General features: G+C 42.1%; 1 protein-coding gene across 2 annotated transcripts in view; it reads right to left on the bottom strand.

The window, feature by feature from the left end:
- ITGAV (integrin subunit alpha V) overlaps positions 1–13174 on the bottom strand; it is a 108826-nt gene extending 95652 nt beyond the window's left edge. Inside the window, exons 1-2 of one of the 2 annotated variants that reach the window (XM_055398928.2) lie at positions 12696–13174; positions 128–258 (exon numbers count right to left, since the gene is read on the bottom strand). In XM_055398928.2, the coding sequence (XP_055254903.2) occupies positions 128–258; positions 12696–12877 (313 nt within the window). In that variant the 5' untranslated portion in view covers positions 12878–13174. The remainder of the gene's footprint in view (positions 1–127; positions 259–12695) is intronic. The other variant, XM_055398929.2, reaches the window with a different exon arrangement.
- Between the last annotated feature and the right edge of the window lie 1196 nt (positions 13175–14370).

Raw genomic sequence — 14370 nt, 5'->3', positions numbered from 1 at the left:
CATTTAAGCTAATGCAAGTACTTTCAAAGATTAAATGCTTTAAAATATGTCAAATGGAGGGAGGTAAAGATGGGGGAAAATACAAGCAACAGAAATTAAGAAAAGGGGCCACTGTATAAATGTTTACCTGTGGCATCAAACTCAATTGGCTGGCACCTGCGGTGAGAAGACCAGTCACACTTGAGGACTTGCCCTCCTTCCACAATCCCAGGCTGGGTGGTGTTTGCTTTGGGCGCTCCCACCAGGAGAAACATCCTGCTGCAGTGAAATGGGAAGACAAAGACTTTAAGTGACACAAAGCATAAACCGTCTCTCGTGATTCAGGAAAAGCAATCATTCTCCTCATTTTATCCACAAATATTTTTTAAAAACCACTCACTGAGAGCATAATCCATCTTCCTTATTCACCCGGTGCTCTTCTACATACATATATTCAGTATGGTTTATTCAATCTACTAACAGATTATAGGGCACCTGCAGCGTTGTTGTCACTGTTGCTCAGTCACTAAGTCGTGTCGGACTCTGCTGCAACGCCATGGACTGCAACACGCCAGGCCTCCCTGTCCCTCACCATCTCTCAGATCTTGCTCAAACTCATGCCCACTGAGTCGGTGATGCCATCCAACCATCTTATCCTCTGCTGCCCCTTCTCCTCCCGCCCTCAATCTTTCCCAGCATCACGGTCTTTTCCATGAGTCAACTCTGCAACAGGTGGCCAAAGGACTGGAGCTTCAGCTTCAGAGCTTCCAACGAATATTCAGGGTTGGTTTCCTTTAGGACTGACGTGTTTGATCTCTTTGCTGTCCAAGAGACTCTCAAGAGTCTTCTCCTGCACAATTCAAAAGCATCCATTCTTTGGTGCTCAGCGTTCTTCATGGTCCAGCTCTCACATCTGTACATTACTACTGGAAAAACCACAGCTTTGACTATAGGACCTTTGTCAGCAACTAAAAACTTATGGCAGTCAAACTGTCACTTTAGATAGGAACAGTTTATCATGTCAATTATAGCTCAATAAATTTGTTAAAAATATATACTGGCTGAAGACAGGGACATTTTGTTTTAATTTGTGGGTTTTTTTTTTTTAACGATTTACTTTACACATTCTATATCCTGAATGTTCAAAAAAAATAAATGATTCTAATGTATGGTAATTCTAAATATTATCATTTTTCCACTGGGAAAACTTATCTTGTCTTAAAACTACATACTTCAATTTTTTTCTTATATCAACTAACAAATTTCTCTTTTCACTGGATTAATCTAATCAACCTCGGGTCAAAGAACAAAACCACTATTCAATTTCTTAAAAGGGTGAAATTAGCAAAAGACAAAAATAATCAGGAATCAGATTTTTAAGTAAAAGAGGTCTTTTCTTTAGCTGTTTCTATTCATTCAGAAAAAGATATAGATTGAGTGTCTCCACTACTAAGGCACAGATCTGGGCACTAGAGAAACCAGGGTGAATAAAACCATCTTGTTTCCTGCTCTCAGTGAAGCTTACATTCCCTCGGGGGAAAATCAAGAAACTAGCAAAGAAAATTAGTCACTATTACAAGTGCTAGGAAAGAAACCAACAATTGGCTGAGAGACATTATTTGGGTATGGGGAGAGGACAGCTTCTTTAGATAAAGGAAAGTTATCTCTAAGGAATACAGGGGAAAGATTTTCTTCAGATAAAGGTATATCTAAGGAAGTTATCTTTACAGAACCAGGAGAAAAGATTTCTTGCAGGTAAAGTCACAAATGGATTTACCTCTAAGTACACTGACGAATATACAGAAGAACTGTACAAAAAAGATCTTCACAACCAAGATAATCACGATCCTGTGATCATTCACCTGGAGCCAGACATCTTGGAATGTGAAGTCAAGTGGGCCTTAGAAAGCATCACTACGAACAAACCTAGTGGAGGTGATGGAATTCCAGTTGAGCTATTTAAAATCCTGAAAGATGATGCTGTGAAAGTGCTGCACTCAATATGCCAGCAAATTTGGAAAACTCAGCAGTGGCCACAGGACAGGAAAAGGTCAGTCTTCATTCCAATTCCAAAGACAGGCAATGACAAAGAACGCTCAAACTACCGCACAATTGCACTCATCTCACACGCTAGTAAAGTCATTCTCAAAATTCTCCAAGCCAGGCTTCAGCAATACATGAACCGTGAATTTCCAGATGTTCAAGCTGGTTTTAGAAAAGGCAGAGGAACCAGAGATCAAATTGGCAACATCCACTGGATCATGGAGAAAGCAAGAGAGTTCCAGAAAAACATCTATTTCTGCTTCATTGACTATGCCAAAGCCTTTGACTGTGTGGATCACAATAAACTGTGGAAAATTCTTCAAGAGATGGGAATACTAGACCACCTGACCTGCCTCTTGAGAAACTTATATGCAGGTCAGGAAGCAACAGTTAGAACTGGACATGGAACAACAGACTGGTTCCAAATAGGAAAAGGAGAACATCAAGGCTATATATTGTCACCCTGCTTATTTAACTTATATGCAGAGTACATCATGAGGAACGCTGGGCTGGAAGAAGCACAAGCTGGAATCAAGATTTCTAGGAGAAATATCAATAACCTCAGATATGCAGATGACACCACCCTTATGGCAGAAAGTGAAGAGGAACTAAAAAGCCTCTTGATGAAAGTGAAAGAGGAGAGTGAAAAAGTTGGCTTGAAGCTCAACATTCAGAAAACTAAGATCATGGCATCTGGTCCCATCACTTCATGGAAAATAGATGGAGAAACAGTGGAAACAGTGTCAGACTTTATTTTTGGGGGGTCCAAAATCACTGCGGATGCTGACTGCAGCCATGAAATTAAAAGATGCTTATTCCTTGGAAGGAAAGTTATGACCAACCTAGATAACATATTAAAAATCAGAGACATTACTTTGCCAACAAAGGTCCGTCTAGTCAAGGCTATGGCTTTTCCAGTGGTCATGTATGGATGTGAGAGTTGGACTGTGAAGAAAGTTGATCACCGAGGAATTGATGCTTTTGAACTGTGGTGTTGGAGAAGACTCTTGAGAGTCCCTTGGACTGCAAGGAGATCCAACCAGTCCATCCTAAAGGAGATCAGTCCTGGGTGTTCATTGGAAGGACCGATGCTAAAGCTGAAACTGCAATACTTTTGCCACCTCATGCGACGAGTTGACTCACTGGAAAAGACTCTGATGTTGGGAGGGACTGGGGGCAGGAAGAGAAGGGGACGACAGAGAATGAGATGGCTGGATGGCATCACTGACTCGATGGACATGAGTTTGAGTGAACTCCGGGAGTTGCTGATGGATGGGAGGCCTGGCGTGCTGTGATTCATGGGGTCACAAAGAGTCAGACACAACTGAGCAACTGAGCTAAACTGAACAGTGAAGTGTACATGATTAGAAGGAAGTTGCCAGAGAGTGCCTTGTGTATTGGGAGTTAAGGGAATAAGGGAGTGGGATGCAGAGGTTGAACAAGTCAGTCAATCCTAAAGGAAATCAACCCTGAATATTCATTGGATGGACTGATGCTGAAGCGGAAGCTCCAATACTTTGCCCATCTGATGAGTGGCTCTACTGAACAGCCAACTCAGTAGAAAAGACCCTGATGCTGGGAAAGATTGAAGGCAAAAAGAGAGGGGACGGCATAAGAAGAGATGGTTCGATAGCAATACCGACTCAAGGGACATGAATTTGAGGAAACTCTAGGAGACGGTGGAGGACAGAGTAGCCTGGAGTGCTGCAGCCCATGGGGCCACCAAGAGTCAGACCTGACTTTGTGACAACAATGGAGAGGTGGAAGGGAACATCCCAGGCAGAGGTACAGAGGCAAGGCAGTAAAGAGCTTACAACAAAGAGGAGCAGCTGAAGGAGAGCAAGCTGAGAATGGCACAAAATCAAACTAGGGCGCTTGGCCAAGGCTAAATCATGCAGGGTCCTTCAGCCAGAGTAAAACTTTCGGATCTTCTGTGAAGATCCATGTGAGGCTTCTGAATTTTTTTTAAAGCAAGAGAAAGACATCATCTAATAAAGAAAATGAAATTTGGTGCCTTAGGGGAAACAAAGGGGGAGGGGGGCAAAAATGGAACAAGGAAAGTGAAAGACTTGCAGCAGCAGAGGGAGGAGGTGACAGTAACTGCGACTGGTAGGGCAGATGGGGGAAGAGACGGACGGGCAGATTTGGAAAACATCTGCAGCAGCATGGACAGGGAGAGCTGGTGGCCTGACGAAGGTAGAAAGGGAAGATGAGATGAGAGAATAATACCTCGGTTTCCTTCTGAAGCAGAGGAGTGACAGAACCACACACTGTGCCAGAAAAGCAGAGAGTAGGGATGCAACAGGCAGGCTGAGTGTTTCACAGGAAAACCAAGAACTCAGTTCCCAACACGTCAGCCTGCAACACCTGTGAGACACCTACCTGGTGATCAGTGGCTCTAAGGGGCGTTCTGGCCTAGAGAGAACACGGTGAGAAAGTCAGCTAGGAATGCAGAGTTTCGCCCTGAGGGGAGAGGACCAGAGAGAGGAAGCAACAACATTTAGGAGTCAGAGAAAGAGGACAGCGGAAAAGAGGCTGAGCGGAAACCAAATGAACTGTAGAAGAAAGCAGGACGGGGTCAAGCACAGAAGGCCCTCGATAAATGCTACCACCACTATCATTTCATGTCCCTGTTAAACACTAAGCCACTTCACTCTTCCAGCAAAGAAAATACTCACAATTGCTTTTCACTTTTTTCTGAAGTTATGAACAAACCTACATCTTAAATATGGAATGCTCTGATTTCTTTTTTTTTTTTTTTGAGCTAAAAGATATTTTATTGTAAGTTAATCATGGCATCAAAGGAAAAGTGATAAAACTGATTTTGGGGAAGTACTGGAATGCTTTGATTTTAACTTTTATTTATCAATTTCATTTCTTCTGGATGGTATCTGCCAAATCCTATTTAGACCAGTCAAGAGCTGGCTGCGTGAATTACTTGAATCTTGCTTTCAGATACTTATCTTAAAACTCCACACTCAAAAGACAAAATTCCCAACCAAGCCACACCCTGCTGAATAAAGTTTTATGCAGTCATATTTGGCATCAGTAAAACACCAATGTTGGCTCTTTCTCCTCATAGCCAGCTAAGTTTTCATTCAGCAAGCAAAAAAAAAAAAGAAGCTGAGTAAGAGAGCCCTTAACCCCCATGAATAAGAGAGCAGCTCACTTATCATCCTACCCTCCTTTTCTATAGCAGAGCTGGTTAACAGTTAAATTACAACACACACATCCATACACATATATATATATGAAATCTGCCTTTCAACAGGTCAAAAATTTGGCTACAAAATTATAAAACTGCCCCTCCTCATCTGAATTAAATGATTCTTGAGTATAAGATAGGAAAAAAAAAAGTATTTCTGAGAAGTATACTTTTCAAATATATACCTAAAAAGTCATAGGATCATTCCTGCAGTAGCCCTAATAAGGGTAATACGAGCACAGATGTGGTTTATGATTTTTGTGTTGTGGATAAAGGATAGACTCCAGGACATCAGGACAGAAGAGCTGGTTCTCAGAATCTATCTAAAAACCCACAAGCAAACTCATTTCTGAACTGTCCTCACACAGCACACTACAGAATCTTTAATAATTTTGTTGTCAAAGCACTTCTTCCTACCTTACAATAAACTACTTCCATGAATGAAGGATACCCTAATTCATCTTTGTACTGCCAAGTGCTTTAAATAAGCTTTTCAAATTGACAACTGAGTGGCAAGTACATATGATAGTTGTAAGTCTCAGTTTTAACAGCCATACATAAAAAGCCACCTCCACTATCACCAACCCCTGCAGAATGCAGAAATCCTCCTTCAATAAACATCTGTAAAATATTCTTTCTGTAACATATCGCTTCTTAATCTTGGATTTCAGATACTTTCTTTACTTGGCACGAGAGACAGAGAGGGCTGGGAAGTTGGTAGGGGACACGGGCTTCAGTAAAGACAGCAAAAAGGGCTCCGTAGGAGAGTTCTGAATGGAAACTGCACTCACTCTACTGGTAGCTCAGAGCTCGAGTTCCTTGGATAAGACCAGGAACAAGGCTGCTGCTTTTCATCAGACATTTGCACATTATGGGCATGAAGTGACGGTAATTAGATGTGCTAACCAGGGTGTTCATCAGGTTTTCCTAAGCATACCTTCATGTGCAGTCTTGCACATTGGTGAAATGCCACAGAAATGGTAGAATAATATAAAAGGAATGTGTGCGCATTCTCAGCTTCTAAGTGCTAGATTAATGGGAGGAATGGGAGGGGAAAAAAGCTGAGAAATAAAGTTCTTTGTGCAAAGTGTCAACATGATATTTAAGTTGCTTTTAAGAGTGTTAGAGAAAGTTCTAAAAGAGAAAAATGAAGAGATTAAAAACAGTAAAACTGCCTTAGACAAATGTTAAGTCCTAAAAGGAAGAGAAAAAAATTAAGCATTTGTAGGAAATAAAGAGTACAGGATGGCAAAAGATACAATATGAGAAAACTAAGACTATAAGAGCAACACAGATCAGAGAGGAAAAGCCCGTTAATGTGTTGGGAGGACAATTTTATGTCATGTGTCTTTCTGCCACAGTAACAAAACACAGCCTATTAATAAAACACCTTATAAATAATTAAACCATTTTTACTTAAGTTCATCTAGAAATATCTTAATGAATGTCTACAACAGCTTAATTAAAGTAAAAGAAGTGACAGACCAGGAAAAAAAAAAAATGTGATATAAGCAGCACTGTCTAATGGACAGTTTGGGACTAAAGGTTCCAATATAAATCATTCAAGAGAGTCACTGTAAATCTCTCAGCCTCAGTTTCCACTTCCATTGTATGGAAATAATAATGCCCACTACAATTACTTAAAAGAGAAATTTTCTGAATGTGAATAGTACAGATACAAGCAAACTTAGAAAATGTGACAGCATAAAAATACAAGATCATGACATCAGAACTAAAAACCACTATTAATAAAATTATTCCCTAAGAAAACAAGAAATAAAAGTCAAAATCTCTCTTTAAAAGAGCTTTTCTTTCCTCAATTTTCTCAAAGGGTCATTAATTAACCCAAAGGCAAGCTCTCAGGAGAGCGGTAAAAAAGAATGTAGAAAATAGTTGGCTTGCAACATTTCCCGACAATGGTGGAGAGTTGGGGAAGATACACAGAGTTAGTAGAGGCTGACAGAGATTTCTCTGATAAGCAGCAAAAATCTGAGGTTGAGCAACTTAGTTTCACGTGCTTGCAACTGCCTGATAGCCTCCATCTCCCACCAGAAAGTTTGCCGCAAAACAGTATCAGAATCCCCATTTTCACTTAATGACTTGAGTTCTTTTCATTAAATGGCTTTAAAATTAAGGTTTACATATATGAGCAGGCTATTAATATCATGCCAAGAAATTCTAAAATATAAAAAGTACAATGTGTGTTGGGGGAAGCAGGTGAAGAGAGGACGGGCCAGCAGATAGGGAGAAGGGAGAAACAAAGGGAGGACAGAATGAAGGAGAGGAGAGGAGGAAGCCAAAAGAGGGGGAGGAAAAGGAAATTAAAAAGGGATGTGAGGGAGGGAGGGAGAGGAAGGGGAAGAGGATGTGAGAGAGAGACAGAGGATCTGAGGAGACAGGCAGGAGGATGCCCTGTGGGTGCACTTCTAACCCAAAGTGTACTGGAAGGGCAGCTGCTTCAGGGAATATGACCTTGACCACCAAGGAGAGACAACCGGCCAAACAATGGCAAGAACACTTTTCAAACCCTCCAAATAAGTTATTTGGCTGCTTTCAGCTTCGACTTCTCCATGATAAAGCATGTTGAATATATTTTGGCTGACTCTGGCTGACCACTGAGGTTTCACCAAAAGGAACTTCCAAAAAATTATTTATACAGAAATGTGTACAATATTGTCTGAATGTTATTTCAGAGCTATAATTCCTTCTCATCAAAAAAAAAAACAAAAACAAAAACCAGCTACATCAACATTTATATGATGTAAAACAGATGCATTAACTATAAATTCTAGGTATTTGCTCTTTTCCTCCATAATATCTATCCTATACACCTTGGGCCTTAATCAGGAGAAATCAACATAGGACTTGCTTTCTAAATAAAACTGACAGAATCTATGCATGTATACTATTTTTGATAAGAAAAAAGAACCAATATAGCCAGAGCCACACCATGTGCAGTTCATGAAAATAACCTGTGCTATTTGGTAAAGGGTTGTGAAGTAAAGTGAAGTCGCTCAGTCGTGTCCGACTCCTAGTGACCCCATGGGCTGTAGCCTACACCAGGCTCCTTCGTCCATGGGATTTTCCAGCAAAAGTACTGGAGTGGGGTGCCATTTCCTTCTCCAAAAAGGTTGTGAAGATGGTTACAAAGATGCAAGGAGAAATAGGATGTAAGCTTTTAAACGCAGATACAGACTGGGACAGACTGAAAGGGGCCTTCATCCAAGTTAAGCAGTTTGGACTTCATCTCTGGTCATGAGAACATTGTTGAGGAAATTTAAACAGCAGAATACCAGAATCAAAAGACGCTTCAGAAAGAGAAAACTATTAGAAACATGTAAGATGTTTTGCAGGTCTAAGAGCTAAATGAGGAGCAAAAGGGTGATGACCTGAGTACCACAGACCATGCTTGTGACAGCTCGTCAAAGCACAAGTGGAAAGCAGTGATGGGTGCAAGCAACATTAGCAAGGAAGAACTTCTAGGACCTTCTGCCTGGTGACTAATCACTGACTAATATTAGGGGTGTGCAGTAGGAGAGATACAGAAAAATAGAAAATGAGAGGGAGGAATATGAAATTATTTCCAGAGCAACAGAGAGAATGAAGGTAGCATTAATAGAAACAGAGGTGCAACTGACATCACTTAGTGAAAAAGCTCCTTTTCTTTTTTGTCAAATTGAGGTAAGGCAGCCTAGTCAAGGAGAAACGATCCAGAGGCTGTTGAACATAAAGTTTGAGCTTTGAGATGGAAGATGCAGACAGGGAAGCAGAATGGTTTTAAAAGCTCTCCAGCTGTTGCAAACAGGAAGTCAGGACTGAAAACCATTTTGCAGGATGGTCTATGACCAGGGCACATCCACCCAAACCTTGTCTTTGGGGTCACAGGACAAGACGTAACTGTAAATAAAGCTCCAATCATGTTTAATGGGGGGAAAGTAAGCCTTATAATCTAGTGTTGCTCACTATAGCATTATTTCAAAATGTATGTAAAATGATAATTGTATAACATACCTTAAGAATAAGAAAACTTTTTATTATTTTCTTCTTAAAATTTGAACACAAAAATGAAATGGAATTTGAATTTCATTTCTCCTGCCTTTTGTTCCCATCTTTTCCACTTTAGCCCACATCATCCCACTCAAACAACTTAAAGCTGCAAACGTGTCTGGCCTCAGTTCCCTCATCTGTAAGAATGAGTTTATCTGCTTCCCTTCTTCCCCCAGGGGTCTGTGGTATAGAGCAAAATGAGAAATCACAGCAGAAGTGCTTTGTAAATTATAAAATAGGTCAACCAATGTAAAATACCATTATTGTAACTAAGCCTAGGGTGTAATTTTTAACTCCTTCAATTACTCTCCATAAGAAAAACATGCCTTTGCTTCCTGGCCTGTGTACACTATTTAAACTTTATATAAGTTTGGCAATTATAGTCACCATAAATTAATGCATACAGAAAAAAAAATAGGGAGTGCCAATATTTTATTTTTCATAATTACTTTTCCTTTTCTTCTGAATCATAGCTAATTTACAATGTTGTGTTAGTTTCGGTGTACAGCAAAGTGATTCAGTTTTATATATATATGTGTGTGTGCATGTATTCTTTCCCAGTATAGCTTATTACAACTTATTACAAGACATTGAATATAGTTTCCTGTTCTATATAGTAAATCCTTGTTGTTTTATTTTATATACAGTAATTTGCATCTGCTAATCTCAAATTCCTAGTTTATCCTTCTCCCCTACAATCTTTCCCCTTTGGTAATCATAAGTTTGTTTTCTATATTTTTCATAATTCTCAAATCACAATTTTTCTGACTTTTCACTTTAAACCTAAGACATTTCTGGAGAAATTTTACTGAAGTCACTTTAGTATTTTTGCTTAGTATGAACACTGATTCATTAGTTTTCATTAGGGTAGGGATATAATTTGGTAATAATTTTCTGTAACAAGAAAAATGAGACATAAAACAGTCCTATAGCTTGCCAAAGGTATTTAGACACCTTCACAAACCAGAAGCAGCAGGAGGAGACCTCATTGCTTCCTCATTAATCCAGGCACTCTTCCTTCAGAAGAAAGGAATTTTTAATTAGCACCTTTTTTAACGTGAATTTTATTTCCCTTTAGATGTTTATTATCACACCAAATGACAACACAACAATAAATGCAGCTGCTGATACTGTAAATGGCATTCTCATGCACCTGGGATTCCAATGCTTATTAAACTTTAAAAGTACCTTTCTACACAATTAAGCATGTTGTTGCTGTTGTTTACTCATCTCAGTCATGTCTGACTCTGCAATCCCATGGACTGTAGCCTAACTAGGTTCCTCTGTCCATGGGATTGTCCAGGCAAGAATACTGGAGTGGGTTGCCATTCCCTTCTCCAGGAGATCTTTCCAACCAGGCATGGAACCCACATCTCCTGCACTGGCAGTAGATTCTTTACCACTGAGCCACCAGGGAAGCATAAGGTTCCATAAATCTTTTTTAAATCTGAAAAGTTCAGAAGTAGACACCTTTGTTTATATATATTTTGGGGTTTTTTAATCTCAAAGATGATTTTATATTTTTTTTCAATTAGGCTATTTCTAGAGCTCACTAGTCTATTAGTAACAAAGTTCGTGAAGAAAGTTTCAAAATGTTACAGGAAACCAAACCAACTTCAATTTTACCTTACCATTAAAGGCCCAAGTGGGAGATCACGTGAACCTGTGAACTCACAGTATATTCAACAACTACAATGACTAGTCACAAATTAGACACCCAGTCTCGCAACCAAAAAATGGGAAATATGTCATGCCAACAGTCAACGTTACTGCATTTTCCATGGTAGAAACACTTAAAGTTTATTATTTCATCACACACCTTTACACCACTAAACTCAGAAGGTTGACAGAGAGTTAAGAGCAATATTTGCAAAACACTCCATCAACGTGAAAGTATTTAAATGCTAATTCTTGTTGCTGTAACTCTTGACAAAAGACAACATGTATTTTCAAAATTATTAGAATTATTAAGAGCACTCTGAAAGCAACTAACATCCTCTGCAATATAAAGGCACACACTTAAAACTATCTGGAGACAAAAAGAAATTTAAATAACAAAAAAGGCTGAAAATATGATTACATCAAATGAGAAGGCAGTAAATGCTTCCTGAAGTTAATGATTATTTTCATCACTTTGGAAAACCTGTGCTCAGGTCTCATAAAAAGCAATGACGCTGGAGAAAACAAAATTGAGTTCACTACGAAGAACGAGGTCTAGTTTCCACCAACTGCTTCCAACAGATTTACTGCAGCAAAGGTTGTCACCAAAATGAATGATAATCAGCAACTCTCAGAATAAATCCTGATGAATATTACTAAGAGTCAAGGAAAAATACTTAATCATCCTCAAATTAGGTATGTATGAATAGGAAAAAATGGTTCTAAAAAGCACTGACCATTAACATTAGTCTCCTTTCCCTCCCCAAAAAGCAATACTTTAAAATACAGAAAAAAGCAAAAATATGTTCCTACGATTTGTAAGAGCTAAGAACAGTTCTCCCTGTTGGAAACAAGATTTAAACATCAAAAGACAGCCAGTGAACACTGATTAAATTAGTATTTCTAACGCTAAAAAAGGTGGTGGGTGGTGAGAATGATGTCAGCGTTTGGTGACGTGAGAGACAACTTTTAATCCAATAATGACAATAACTCTGTTCCAAATCCTGTGCAACACGAAACGTTGGCAATTTGAAACGTAACTTAAACGATCTGTAGTGAGTGAAAACTCAGCAAACACCCTTGTTCTTTCTGAACAATGACCCAAATAATGGATCTCTGTAAAAAGAACAGATGACACATTCAATTCATCTGTTCAGCCTCCAACGTGCACAGGTTTGACAGTCTCAGAGATAAGGCACAATGAATTTCCTGCGACAGAATGGTCATTTTAGTCATCAGAATGTCTGGAAAAGGAGCAGACGAGGAGGAACAGAATCAGACTGAGAGGCGTAAAGAATGAGGGCGGGCTTTGGGGAGAGCGAAAAACACGAGTGTTTAAGTCTGTGAAGCAAAAAAAGACGACTACAGGAAAGGCTAACTTTAACCGGTATTGGAGAGAAAGAAGCCCGGAGATGAAACTGACCAAGTCCAGGGCGCCCGCAGAGGTTGCGCGGTGTTCCGCCGGACTAGCCTTTGTTGATTTCCCTCTTTCCCCTAATTTCAAGCACAGGTCCGCTCAAAGCGCTCCCTGTGAGGAAGGGAGGAGGGGGAACTGGGTGATGAGCAGTACGGGGGGTTCACCTCCCCCAAGTATTTCATCCACCCAGAATCTAACTCGCCCAGTGAGGGGGTGGGAAGGTTAGAAGGAACGGACAGAAAGACGCCGGGATCTTTTGCAGAGGTCGCTCCCTATGGGAAATCGCAGGGTGGGTGCGCCTGATGGCCGAGGGGGCCAACTCCCCTTCCAAGTGTGGCCACTTACGAAGACGCGCTGGGCACGAAGAAGTCCACCGCGAAGCCGAAGTAACTTCCCTCTGGGCCGGAGTACTCCGCAGGACTCTCCACATCTAGATTGAAGGCGCCGCAAAGAGGCAACAGGATTCCGGGGAGAAGGAGCAGGAGGCGGCGGGGGCGAAGGCGCAGTCGCCGCGGCAGAGAAGCCATCGTGGAAGTGCGCGCGGGGCGCCGAGCCCGGAGCCCCGGCCACCCAGCCCGGAGCCGCGGCCACCCCGCCCGGAGCGCACGGAGCCCGTGGCCCGCCGCCTGCGCGCGCCGAAACTTGCCGGCTGCTCGCTCCCCCGCGAGTCCCGGGCAGCGCCGGGGCAGGAAAGAGGGCCGAGCTGCGGAGCGGCCGCCCGGGAAGTGCGCGCGGGGCGCGTGGGGCGGGGACACAGCGCGGCAGCCCCCGCCTCCCTCCCGCTCGGCCGCTCGGCGTCGCGCCTCGGGCTCCGGACTGCCGGGACGGCCGCCGCACCCCCCGGCCCGGGTCCTGCCTCGGCCAGTGGGAGGAGGCAGAGCGGGAGGAGGAGCCGCCCTGGAGGCTGAGCCAGCTCGCAGGAGGAAGTGGGGGAGGAGAGTCAGCCTCGGACTGGGGCGAGCCGAGCACACTTCCGTGCGCGCTGGCTACTACCTCCTGTCCCAAGAACGGGGATCGAGGCCCCAGACCCTCAGAGCCCGGGTCAGCGGCAGCGCTCCTAGCCTAGGGCCTCAGACCCAGAACCGGGGTGGGGACGTGGGGGGTGAACGATGGTCGACGGAGGAGATGCTCGAGCTTCCCAACCCGCCCGCGCCCTACGGAGTGCCAAGGGCAGCAGGATTCCGCCGGCAACTCTTGTGCGATTTTTATTTAAAAATGAGCAACTCTTTGTCCATTTCTCATGTTTCTGGTACTTTAAAGCCCTCAGGCACTCACAGACGAAGCTCTGTAATTAATGGTCGTTTTCCTCCCCAACTCTAGCCCACACACAAACCCTGAACTTAATTATAAACTTTCAGAATGCTAGCACAGCCTCTTCCAGGCGAGTCGTATTAAAGCTGATCTTCAGCCGACCACGAAAGGATGGGCAGGGCAAAGAACCGTAATAATCGTTTTAAACTACGTCAGATTAGTCAAAACCTTATTCCTAGTTTATTGGTGTAGGATTACGAAGGTGTGATCACTCACACCCAACTAGAGCCAGACATCCTGGAATGTGAAATCAGGTGGGCCTTAGGAAGCATCACTAGGAACAAAGCTAGTGGAGGTGATGGGATTCCAGTTGAGCTATTTCAAATCCTGAAAGATGATGCTGTGAAAGTGCTGCACTCAGTATGCCAGCAAATTTGGAAAACTCAGCAGTGGCCACACAACTGGAAAAGGTCAGTTTTCCTTCCAATCCCAAAGACAGGCAATGACAAGAAATGCTCAAACTACCGCACAGTTGCACTCATCTCACACGCTAGTAAAGTCATTCTCAAAATTCTCCAAGCCAGGCTTCAGCAATACGTGCACTGTGAACTTCCAGATGTTCAAGCTGGTTTTAGAAAAGGCAGAGGAACCAGAGATCAAATTGGCAACATCCACTGGATCATGGAAAAAGCAAGAGAGTTCCAGAAAAACATCTATTTCTGCTTTATTGACTATGCCAAATCCTTTGTCTGTGTGGATCACAATAAAC

The sequence above is a fragment of the Moschus berezovskii genome, chromosome 2 (genome assembly GCF_049115385.1).
Source record: "Moschus berezovskii isolate FMDL1 chromosome 2, NW_MosBer_1.0, whole genome shotgun sequence".
Lineage (NCBI taxonomy): Eukaryota > Metazoa > Chordata > Mammalia > Artiodactyla > Moschidae > Moschus > Moschus berezovskii.
The sequence above is the reverse complement of the archived record's forward strand: the minus strand, read 5'-3'. Positions and strand labels throughout refer to the sequence as shown.